The 13,630-nt window shown below is 31.6% G+C and overlaps 1 protein-coding gene across 1 annotated transcript; it reads right to left on the reverse strand.

Annotated features, from left to right (window-relative positions):
- Positions 1–1,935: 1,935 nt before the first annotated feature.
- Positions 1,936–10,164, reverse strand: LOC107008876 (two-pore potassium channel 3-like). The gene is made up of 2 exons (XM_015208081.2): positions 8,898–10,164; positions 1,936–2,434 (listed from the first exon to the last, which is right to left on the reverse strand). Exons 1-2 carry the CDS (start codon positions 10,022–10,024, stop codon positions 2,287–2,289), a joined length of 1,275 nt encoding a protein of 424 aa, XP_015063567.1. The 5' UTR covers positions 10,025–10,164; the 3' UTR covers positions 1,936–2,286.
- Between the last annotated feature and the right edge of the window lie 3,466 nt (positions 10,165–13,630).

Here is a 13,630-nt window from a genome sequence, read left to right on the forward strand (position 1 = left end):
AACATTTCAAATGATAAAATTATTTTAGAATAATTGATGCATTATACAATATTTATAAGGGTAAAAATGATGTTTCTGGTAAAACATTCAACTAAGGTTGCAACTTGCAAAGATCAAAAGAATTTGAAGAATTTCTGATTGTATTGATAAAACCTTTTTATTTTAATCATGTGGGATACACTATATTTATTGGTAAAAAAAAATTACTACTTCAATTATATGATTTGTTAAGCTTGTCAAATATCTAACACTATATTTCCATACAAATGAAAGAAGTAAATTAAACAAAGCAATATATCAATAAGAAAAAAAATGACCAATGAATAAAAGATTACATAAGAACTATAAGATGTGAAAATATAAAGTATAATGGACTAATATTTTCTACTTAACTTATAAAGAGAGAAATTGTGTATATGAAAGGTTGTGAATGAATGTATTTAATTGTAGAAGCTAAAAAATTTAGCAATTAAAGCCATTAAAAAGTGAAAAATAATAAATTGTGACATCTAACCATGTATTCTCTTCAATTAAATATTGATATTGTATGAATCTCTCCATATGCTCTAACCTCTCTCTTCATATGCTCTAATGTTTAACTTTTTTTTAATCTAAAACGGTAATTGTTTTAAGTGCTCAAAATTCAGCAATTAAGAAGAAAAATTGTTAATGCAACTCAATGATAATGGCAAAAGGAATATTCATAAATGCACTTTAAATTATTACGGTAACATTTTAGTGGTATGTAAAAAGTTTTCTGTTATGGAANACATTTCTTCAGGACGTAAAACCAAAATCATAAGGTTAAGCGCAAAAAGTAATCAATCAATAAAGAGACATACCTGAGAGCAGAAACACCAGGATCACAAAAACATCAAAAATATGACCTTTTTGCCTCATTCCCACCTCCAATCTATCCCAGAAGTCAAACTGAAACAGATAAGAAAAACTTTTACAATCAGAATCCTCCAATGAAGTGTACACACACATAATATTCACGATAAAGTGAAAGGTTCAAACTTCAGCACTTTTAACCATGACAAATGGACATCAGTCCAAATGTTAACCCCAAATACAAAAATCCACTAGCTAGCTGAATTCAAAGGGCATAAACAGTTATACACAACATATATTATACACACACTCAGAATTTTTTATTTTTTTTTGAAACTATACACACACTCAGAATTGTTCAAAAATCGAAGTAAAAGATTCAAACTTCATCACTTTTAACCATGATAAACACACATTACTCTAAATTTTAACACCCACCAAGTACAAATTCCACGGTGTGTTCTTCCTTAACATTCAGCTAGCTGAATTCAAAGGGCATATGCATAACACACACACTCATAATATTCAGGAACCAAAGTAAAAGATTCAAACTTCAGCACTTTTCACCACGATAAGTGAGCACTAGTCCAAATTTTAACACCACCCAAGTGCAAAATCAACAATAAAAGGAGGGTAGGCGAGTTCTTTAACATTCAGCTAGCTGAATTCAAAGGACATATACACAATATATATACATACATACATATATATATATATATATATATATATATATACCAAAAAAATAAAAAATCAACCATCATAGATGAGGGATCATTTGCACTATTGCTCCTATTTTAGGTTGGTCTTTTATCTTAGTATGTTATTTTCATCGGACATAAAATTTATATTCACATCATAAAATTCTATAAATTATGTCTCACGTCCGTAAATAAGTTATAAAAACAGCCTTAATTGAAATGAGGGGAATTTTTTGTGAAATTAACTTGAAATAATTGCCTGTCCAAAAAAACATTGCCAATATGAAATCTCAATGTCCATGTCGCTCTATTTAAGCTCTACTCTGTCCAATATTACGAAAAAAGAGACTATGTATAAATGATTTTCAAAAATACCTTTTTACAAAATAAATAATGTATCATATTGAGAAAATCAAATTTTTTTTCTCCCTCTAAAATTCTTATATCATTTAAGCAATTATTTACAGATAATATACTTTTGCTTCAAAATTTTGCAAGGTTTCCACTATTAAAACATTTTCCAAAACACTTACAAAATTTTCCATTGCACTTTAGGACTTTGACCTCTGTGCAAGGAATGGAGCACCCTTCCCATAAAATTAGGGAACTCAACATTCCAGTTTCTCCAGCAGGCCACATTTAGACAAGCCCTGTCCAGTTGCCAATCAATCCTATATGCTGCTTCAACTCTGTTTTTCTTTTCTTTTTTTCCACTCCCTAATGTCCAATAGGAAAAGACATCAAATTTCGACGTTTAATGGTGGTGTTCCATTAGATCGCCGAGAGTTATCCTTCCACAGTTGCCACTGTCCAGCCGTTCAAACTGTTTGCAAATCAGCATTACATCTTTCTCTGTGATCTTCCCCATTTCTTTCAGCTTGTATATCACATATTCTGATTTACTGCAATCATATATAAGATGCAAAATCAACATCACATGTCCTAATGCAAAAGCAGGCATAGCCACATTTTTCATGTACGCTTATGTGAAAAGTTGCAGTAGGTACAGCTCAATAATATCAAGTTGTACTACGAAAGCATTAAGCAAGAAACAATTACGATAGTTGATCAAACAAAGAACGAGTAGTTTAACCAACAAACTGCAGAAATAGGATAACATTGTGCCTTGGAGGGAGGTGAAAGATGAGGCACGAAGGAACCTCTACGGCGTATAAGCTACGACCCATATAGTGAATAAGATCACCTAAAGATAATAGATCAGGTTCAGTCTAAAAAACCCTTCACTCGTTCAGTTTCCAAACAAGCCAGTTAAACCAGATACTTTACATATTTAAAATTTGCTACTTCCCACAGGAACAAGTACCAAGTAACTCTGCTTACTAAGGCTTAGGTAAATGGGAAAAAATCACCTAGTGTCTTTTTATCTCTGCTGGGACTTGAACCCTGTCTCTCCAAGGTTTGCACCCATCTAATTGACTATAATGTCACACCGTTAGTGTAATCCTTACAATTATATAGAGGTACATACTCGCTATGCTCTCAATATAGGGCCAGACAAGCAGAATTCAATCTACGAGCTCCACAGAAAGGCGCAAATATCATGAACAAAATAAATTCGCACATATGTTCATGGCAGTCACTGGAAAATATGATTAAGATAATTTAACAATTCCAAGTTAAAAATTAAGTTGAACGTTCCAGTCAAAATCAAGAGACGAGAAAAGCAAAAACAAATATTTCTTACAACTCACTTGAATCACTAAAGAATAGTCTGGGTTAGTATGTCACGAGAACTCTGTATTTACTTTAGGCATGAAAGGCCATTCTGATAACAGGAGATGCAACTAAAAAAAAATTTATATCATAAGGTATTTTTTTTCATAAACAGTAACAAGTAGGTACCAAACAGAATACAGAAATAGCAAGGACTTGTCCTCCACTAAAGTATTAAAGGGCCGTCTAACAAGTCCAAAGTATGTGTCATGCTATTTACGAAATTTCACCTACAACAACAATCTAACTTTTCTATACACCTGGATTTCACATACGGAATAGGGTTTTTTTTTCCTTCAAAGCATCTGTTGTTCCTCTCCATGCAGACTGTCCATATAACATATAAATGTTCCCCTTTTCCATGGAACTTAAAAACATTTTACTAAATAACATTACTAGGATTCCATGGACAATGAGACACCTACACGTGAATCTGAGATGCGTAAGTTGATCTGCCAAATCAATTTAAGTAATGAGATGAAGAATATTACAGACCTTTAGAATGTGGTTACCTATTTGCTCGAATAATAGGTAAAATGATTCATTTACTATCTATTCAAGTATTACTTGACTAGAGAGCAAGCTCAGTATACATCAAGTGGTTAGGTTACTGGAAGGACACAGGTCAGAAATCAATCTAGCATATCCTGGAACCTGGAATATGGATCCTGAAGTCCTAAATAGTCTCAAACTAAGAGCAGAAAAATAAAAGACACTCATCCAGTAAATAACTAGATCACGTTTACTACAACCAAAACTAAACTTATAACTAACAGTCTAAGACTACTGCTGAAACCATTGCTAGGGCAGTTCTGTGAATAACTGATCCAGGTAGTTGACTTGTTCATAACCTAGCGGGATCAGAATAAGCCCATGAGATAAATAAGGATAAGCATGTAACCTTTATCCAAGATATGAGAGTTTGCGAGTAATCAAAAGGAATCAGACATCAGACAAGAAGCACATATAAGTTGTTAGCTGACATCAGACAAGAAGCACATTTAAGTTGTTAGCTTCGCGATGTTAAGCAAGTTTTACTGAACAACGCTCCAAGAATTTTGAGATGTCACCTCAACAAGCAATTTCAGAATTAAGCATCCGTATTCTTAGCTAACACTTGCTTTCTCTCGAGAAAAAGATAGCAGATTCTTGAGTTAGAAATAGTCTTACTAACCGGTACACTGCATCAGTAAACCCCTTTTGGTGTAAAACATATTCTAATTTTGAGAAAGTAGTGTATAACATATTCTTAAAAGTAACAAAAGCTACATTGTTATTGGTCCATATTGGGTTCATCATTATACCATGGAAATGTTACTGCAGAGCATTATAGAGATCATTGTTATTATAGTTACAAAGTGTTGGGTTTTATTTGCCCTGATTTCTTACCATCTTCTCTTTATTTCTTGATTTCTGTAGTACAGAGCACTGAGAACTTGGGCTTGGAGATGGAGAAGAGAATGGTTTCTGATGAAGAAGACAATGTAAAGGTGATGAAGACTAAAAAGGAAAAAGTAAAGGAATGGAAATGGACCGTCGAATCATTTGATCTAATCTGAACCATCGAATCATTTGATTTAATCTAGACCATCAAATTTCTCTCCGATTCTATTAATTTTTTGCTCTTCATGCGCAAGAACTTCTAGGGGCAACGCGCTAGGCGTGTGTATTAAGCCAAAAAGGAAGGAATTTCAAGGGTTGAAGATACAAACTACAAGGTAAGAAAAATCTGAAAGGTGCTATATTCAGATACGTAGTGTTGGATTAATGATAATATATCACATATTGTGAGGCATAACTCTATTAGATCTCGATTGTTTTGGTTGCCATGGGTAAAAGGGGTGCAATGACTACAGATGACTTGAATTGGAGCAGTTTGATGTTAAGACAACTTTCTTAATAGCGAACTTGAGAAACAAATTTATATGAAACAACTAGACGGATTAGAAATTGAAGGAAAAGAAGACTGATTAATTGAAGAAGAAATACTTGTATTGATCAAAACAGTCTCAGAGACAATGGTATGAGAGCATTGATTTCTTTATGTTGAGTATAGATTTTTTGTTGTTTAAGGAGAATGTAAGATATTGCACTTTTTCCGGAAGTTGAATGATGGTTCATTCATTTACTTGTTATATATCAATGACAAGCTCAATCCTCTCAAGGATATGCAGAAAACTAGCACTTCGAGGAGACAACCAAATAATGAGTATTTTGTGAGGAAATTCAGTAGTGAGAGAACTTTTTGAGAACCTCTTTGTGAGTGAAATTTGACAGGTGAATCTCTCTAGCTTTGGGTTCTAAATTTTTAATTTTAAATCAGTACTCTTTCTTAATATTCTAGATATAGACGATATGCTCCTCCCCAACAATTAATGTAGGTCTCTACCTGATGGATTCACTAAATCTTTTTTGACTTTCTATTGTCTTATTACTATCAGTAAGGGTTTCATAACAATTACACCTTATATCTACTATTCCAAGGTATGCAGCTACAACTTATGGCAGGCACATTCAGGTTAATTTAACAATTACTAATGACGTCTGTACAAGGGTTTGCATGGAGCCACTTCGGCGATGAATAGTGTGGACAAGCCATTTCATAAGTTTATTAGGGCCTTCTATTGAATTTAAAACCTAAATCTCCCATGCTAAAATTCTGAAACCAACATTTTTGTTTTCAAATTCTGATGATGCCACTATTTGAGATTGTTGGTCACCATTTATCTCTGTAAAAGTCCAAAGACTTAATTCATCAAATCATATTCCAAAAATATATCATGCCATAAAACGGATGTTACGCACCTGGGCCCTCAAGGACAAAATAACAGCATATGTGTTCCTTGTGGAACCAGACAGTGATCTAACAAGAGACAGGTTAGCAGCCACAAAACAACTTTTTTCACAAGTGATATACTCAAAATGATGGCAAGACTTTTGGACTAATTCTTTTTTCTCTGGATGTTATGCTTTATCCTTCAATGTCCTAAATTGGTGCCTCTTTTGAGCGGATTGTAGATCAACGTTCTCCGGAATGATTTTTATTTCATCCTGAGAAAATTAAAATATATAATCTAGCTATTGATGAATGAAGAATGTGTGTTACTATGACTGGAGAAAAACATAAGAAACGTGGTGTTACAAAAAATGAGAAGAGGCACTACTGTTCCAAACTCTTCTATTGATGTTATCAAGTCAAACAGGATGGTTAATTCCTTTCAGAAGAAACCTCAATGATTAGGAAATAGAAGGATTCTTTTGGTTGCAGAGACTTCCTAGCAGTTCCTCTGTTTTCTTCCCCTGACTCCATCATATGGAAACTCAACTATGAAGGACTACCCAGCTATGGCATGATGGTTCATATGGAAGGAAAGAAGTACTAGACTTTTTGAAGACCAAAAGAAAAATGTAGTTGATCTTAAACTGAAGTGTATATTTTTGCATAACTTTTGGAGCGACACGGCAATGTATTTAGAGCTGGAAACCATGGTTGAATTTCTCAGTTCTTTACACACTGTAAAGCTCTCTTTTTAGATGTACTCATTCTGAGCATTCCCATTTATTATCAAGAAAATGCAGTAAGTACAAAGTAACGTATATCTCACATTTCCTTAATATGTGCTTACATCAAAACTTTTTTAATTGGTAATGTGTTTATTACGAAACCAATCAAAAAAAAATAGAGAAGGCAATGCACTTCGAACTTCCGAAGCAATAAAAGTATGCAACTCATACAAGTGCATGTCATAAACTGAAAGAATTTTTAAGGTTAAGAGTCATTAACCACCAGTAACTATCTACAAATTTTGGGGAGCTTACAGGATGTGTAGACCTTAGATTTTCTAAAAAGATATCTATGAATTTAGATACCTTCCTAACCAAAACTAAATCAAGTCTGCAGGTTGAAAGTACGTAACTGCGGACAGTAATCAAACCAAAACCACATTCTAGCATTTTTTGCTATTAATGGAATGTAAAAGATAAAATTTCTCTAATTGTTAACTAAAATCTAGTATAATTACAAGTTCAATGGCTGCAAACTATACCTATTTTTGCACCTAAACTTAACAATGAACATGCTTTCAAGTTCTAGTAACTTCTATATGCTAAATTCATCTGGCTAGCATGTATCCGGGAAGCTGTAAAAATGAGGACAAATGCCAATTGAATATCCAAACATTACGAAGATTTCGACTGTTGAAGCATTGATGCAGAGGAGGTTGACAGTAAGTAATGTTTTCCATTGATAAAGTACAAACAAGTTGTAAAAGTGAAAGTGCGAAACTTAAATGACCAGTGTTAGCAACAATGAAGTTTTTAGTCCACTGTGGTCACTTTAAGTGCAAATAAACAAAATAAACAGAGAAGGTGCATCAATGTGAACTTCATTATCTATATGTGATATGTACTTACCTTTTCTCCTAATCAGGTTAAAGGCAATTACATTTTGCCAAGGTAATTATGCATTTTCAAGCAAGGCTATTCCAAATGGACCAACGTGGATAAAATTAGCCAGACAGGATCTTGGCTGGCAAGTACTGGCAACTTCACAAATCAATAAAAAAACAACTGGCAATTTCACGGTTCAAGCAACCATTTGTAATGATTGTGGATCTAACATGGTCTTATACACGTGTTTGCTAGCTTCACTTCAACAATATCTTGTTACAATGTCGATCAAGCACTATAACGAGATAAGCTTGCCAGGGTTACCGCCACTTAAATCAAAATCTAGTGTTGCTTTAATTATCAATTTATTCAGTTATGCTTATTAAGAAACTTCTGAAAAAAGCACACCGAGAACAAACACAGAGCAAATCATTAGAGGAAAGAAATCTGCACTTAAAAATACCAGCTACGGGTCCTGTGCTTCACTAACAAATAAATCCTTAGAGATAAAAGCTTAACATGATCATCCACTATTTCATTTGTTCCGTCTATTTTGATGCTGAAGCATTCTCTTTTACTTGGAAAGAATTAATATACACTCTACTGATTGATCCTACTGAACCACTACCCACTCTCAACATTGACTAGTTTCCTGTTTCAGCTGGTTTGAACAGCGAACTTCCCTACCATTTCTTTAATGTGAGAGAGAGTCCATCTATTGTACTACCCCTGGATCCAGTACCCTAAGTGTGACGGTAGACAAGAAAGCATATCAGCCAGAAAACCTGAAATGCATTCAAGTCTTAAAAAAAAAAAGGATCTTGTTGCATCCATGCATTGCTTCTTCATTTTCTCTTTCTGTTACAAATTAAGGAGAAAAGGAGAACAATTCATATATGTTAATTCCAAGACAACCAAAAACCTGCAAGGAATCTGTGGTTTTCTGCCAAATCAATTGAATGAGCAGACTCATCCGCAAGTTAATGTTCTAGAAGAGCTATAGGCTTGAGCTTGACTAACATGTTTGCTGAGAAACCCAGGTTCCAACAGACGCAAACAACTAAAGTCTAAGGACAAATATAGACAACACAAAATTCAAATGCAAAGCCCAAGCATATAATATATCACATCCACAGCTTCCTTGAGTGTGACTATGGCAAGTATAAGCAAATAGAGTTAAAATTAATGAAAGTATTTTAAAGAAAAATAGCATTAACTTCAAAAGGAATAGAAAACTTTTACCTCACGAATCCATTATTATCAATATCAGCAGCAAGAAATTGAGCAACAGTCATATCCTGATCAAGCACCCATTTTGCCATTTTCCGATGACGTTTATCTATTCTGGCCTCAGCTAAGTAGAGAAAGGCTCGAGCAACTGCAAGTGTAGACACAAGCAACCAAATGGATGCAAAGATACGACCGGTCATTGATTGGAATGCCCTATCACCATACCCGACAGTGGTAACAGACATAACTGACAAATAAAATGCATCTATCCACCCAAGCTTCTCAACAAAATGCATAACAGCAACCCCAACCCCAATACAAAGAACCACAACACCCAATGCCAGTGCCACCTTCATTCTTATCCTCATCCTCCCCTTCTTCACATCAATTATATAAGACCTAGCATCATGTGATTTCCCACTCTTAATACTCCTTAACAAGTAGTTCTCTTGCAAATCAAGCACATAACTAACCATCCCACTAAGCAAAATATCAATAAAACCAAATCCCACAAGCACAAACAAGATAGAGAACAACTTAGTAGGTGTACTATCAGGAGTTATATCACCATAACCAATAGTACACATAGTAACAATACAAAAATACAAAGCATCAACAATGGGGTGAGTTTCAGTAGCTTTAAAATGATCCTTAAAGCAAGAATATATCGCCACCCCAAGTGTCAAGTAAAGTATCAAAAGCACAACCCCTTGTCCAACAATTGAAATTTTCCCAAATTGGGGTGGCTTAGAAACAGTTGAATGTTCAAAATCATTTATAACAGCCATTGCTGGTGCTGTTTTAGACCTATGAAGATTGCTCTTCGTCCAAGAAGGGTAATTTGGGTCAATCAACCAAGAATTCTGATTATCAGCTGTTTCAAGATTTGTTGAAGATGAACAAGCAGGAGGGTCTGGAGATATTAAGTTCAAGGTCAAAGCATCAATAGCAGTTGCAGAAGCTTCAGCGGGTCCAAATATAATCCGTTCTTTGAGTTCAGAAGGGGTAAGAGGGACAGAAACAGGAGGGATTGAAATTTCATCGTGTTCAGGTAAAGGGCAGAGGGAAATAGGAGATGGGTATGTGAGGGATGATACTTTGGGGCTGAGATATGAAGGAAGGAGTGGCTCTTTCTCCATCTGGGTCTCGCCGGAAAACAGCTAATTGGCCGGTCGGAATACCAGAAACTGGGAGGCAGTTCTTGAAATTATGGGCTATGGAATGGAACAGACCAAAGAAGAGAAACAGGAAAAGGTCTTGTTTGGCTACAAAATAAAGAATAACACATTAATTAATGGATAGATTAATGTTAATTAATCATAGTACTAATCAATAGTGCTTGACTTGAATTTTATAAATGTATTATGAAATTGTTTCGCAGCTGGATAAGAAATAATTATTATTCGTATTAAGTTTTGGGTAACTTATACGATGTTTGATGATAAAAAGAAAATAAGTTATTGATATATATAATTGATATGGCGTTTAGTTAATATTTATAAAATTTCTATAATTAATATATGTAAAAATTAGAAATGAACTTATGCATTGCAGTAATTATTTGTAGAAATCACGACAGGAGTGAAGACATACGAAGTATAAAATTGTTTTTAGTTTTAAAAGTTGAAGACAAAATTAATGATTTTTTTTCTATTTTTTCTTCAGTATTGATTGTGCTAGAAGATTACAAACACCTTAATAGATTAAATATTTTTTCTTTTTTTATTAATAATAAAATAAAAATTTAATGTTTGAGGAGAGATTATATCCTAAGTACTACGTATTATCCTATGTTAGACGAGTAATTAAGGACGGAGAAATACTTTCTTTAAAAGTTATCAATAATGATTTCTAAAAATAGTTATTTCAAATTATTATTATTTTAAAAGTTTAAAATAAAATTAATTACTATCATTTTTCTATTTTATCCTTCATAGTAATTGTTTTCGAAAAGTACAAATAACATAAACAGAAAGTGATAGATGAATCGAATTGATCTAGATTTTAAATTTCAATTGATTAAAAATAATTAAAAAGATAAAACTTGTTTCACCAATTAAATATTATTTCTATATAATCTCCATTGAATTTTTTAAATTTTTTTCAATTATTACATAATTAGCTTAAAATTATCCTGAAATCTTACATTTTTTTGTGAGATGAATATCACTTGGTATATTTATTAATATACCAAGCCTCAAGGAATGTACTTATTTAATTTTTTGAAACCTTACTTCATTTTCCTCATAAATTGATGGAATTGACATAAAGACATGACTTTAATTTCATGTTTAAATCTTTATAACGCTATAAAGTTATCAATTATCTTAAGATCAATGTAGCAACTTCTTAATATTTGTGTAGGCACGCAATTTTCAAATAAAGCTTTATTCAACTTGAATTTGAATTAGTTAGGTTTCAATGTAAATATCGAACACCTGATTACATAATTATTTTTGGCAGCCAAACACGGCCTTGTGTAGTACTTTTGATTTAGTCATATGTTTTGTGGCCATACTTTTTCCTTTTTTACCATTACAGATGATCCCTTCCTCAAACTTTACAACACACGTAATATATATATATATATATATATATATATATATATATATAATATTTTTGGTTGAAACACACGTAATATTATATGGTCACCAAAGTCAAATCTCTCTTCTTGGATTTTAGCTATTTGTATTACTCAATCTTATTTACCAAAAATAAATAAAATTTGACTAAGATACCTGAATCAAAATAGGCTAAATAATAGTATGAAATTATATTAAATATTTTAGGAAATTTAGCTAACTAGTCAAAAAAATCAACTTATTTAGTGATAATATTCATACTTTAATAATATATTAGTAAACATGTCAAAAATGTCATTATTTTAAAAATAAATAATTATTCTGATATTATTAATATTTTCTCTCTCGTTATTTACACCTTTTTTTTCTCTCTCATAGATTACACATTTTCCTATATTTATGTAATTGGATAAATGACATTTTTAATGTCATTTTAATTTTTCTTTCTCTTTTCTTAAGCTTATCAATTTCTCTCTCTTACTTCTTCCTAATCAAATCCCCTTTTAGTGTTTTTTTTAATTTTTTTTGTTTTGTTGTTGTTCTTAAAACATTTTTTAGTTAACAATGTTTTCTCGATGACAAATTTCACAAATAAGGTCCAAAGAGGAGTCTAGTGTAGGATGGAATCCACATTCGGTCCATGGTATTCGGTATTTAAATTAGTGATCAAATTCAAATTAAAAATTTTCATACTTTCTAATAAAAGAGAATATGTATACGAGGGGACTCGAACCAGAGACCTCTTTATTAAGAATAAATAAGTACTTACCATTCTATCAATAGCTAGTATGAAATTAATTTATTTATGAAAAGAAGAGGAAGAAAACATGACAACTAGTTTGAAAATTAAAACAATGAAAGCATAGTCTAAAATAATGTTAGATATTTATGAGGTTATAAATCATATGATTAAGAGTAAAATGAAAATTTTAAAACTATAGTAAGATACATTCATTTTTAGACGAACTAAAAAAGATAATAATATCACACAAAATAAGATAAAATTAAATAAATTTGATCGAGTGACCATATTTTATGAACTAATTTTACACCGTCTAACTAATTATCCCAACAAAATGATTGAACCACATGATCAACTCTTCATAAGTGTTTAGGTGAAAGATTTAAAATACTTGTGAGTTCTCATTATTTAAATCATTAAATGAAATTAAGATATTGGCATAATTTAGCTGTCAAAAGAAAGAATTAAACGGTGCAAAAAATAAACTAGTTATATTTAAGTTTTCTAATTAAAGTAACATATATTGTGATTGGCTTGTTTTAATTAATGTCAACTCTCTGACAATATCAAAACATATACGTCAAATATATTTTATGTTAAATAATGCAAAACTTACTATAAATGTATTATTTATGTCCTAATATATTTGGTGATGCGTCTGAATATTATATACTCCATTCACTCCTATGCTATCGCAAGTCAACTAATTTTTTCTTTTAACTATAAACTTTTCTAAGTTATTAATTATGTTGATTTATAATACAAGGTATATTTTTATATAGTTTTTAAATATGAAAATATTATTATATTTAGGATATTATATGAAAATAATGATAAATATTTTGATTACTTGGATATTATATTAAAAAATTATCTCGTAATCTAATGAAATCTTTTTTTTGTCGTGCCAAATTTACTAAATCATATAGTTAAAAAGGCATTGTGCTTGCCTCTTTAAGGTCGTCTCAGAATTGAATTGTATATATTCACATGCCCGATAAATATATCATGACAATTAATGGAGTCATGTTTATCAATTTAACTAATATTTGAAGTTAAATTGAATCAGATTTTTTTTAGTATTCTAAAATTAAAATTTAATTATTTAAAAATTATACAAAAAAATATTACAAATTACAACATTTCTTATATCAATTTGTTTAAAAAGTATACATCTTATTATCAATCAAAATTTATATAATTTAATCTCGATAAACAAAGCGTAACGAATAGTCTTATATAGATCTTAAATGTGTTAGAATATGATATATGGAAAATAATTTACAATGGAACCCAATTATTTTCTTTTTATAAAACCAAAAAACTCATAAATCTAAAATTCTTGTCTAAGAAATTGTTGCTAGAACAGAGATCTTATTCCAAGAATATCTAGATGTCTCTCTTTATCTTTTCTATTACCT

The sequence above is a fragment of the Solanum pennellii genome, chromosome 2 (genome assembly GCF_001406875.1).
Source record: "Solanum pennellii chromosome 2, SPENNV200".
In the NCBI taxonomy this organism is placed as follows: Eukaryota; Viridiplantae; Streptophyta; class Magnoliopsida; order Solanales; family Solanaceae; genus Solanum; species Solanum pennellii.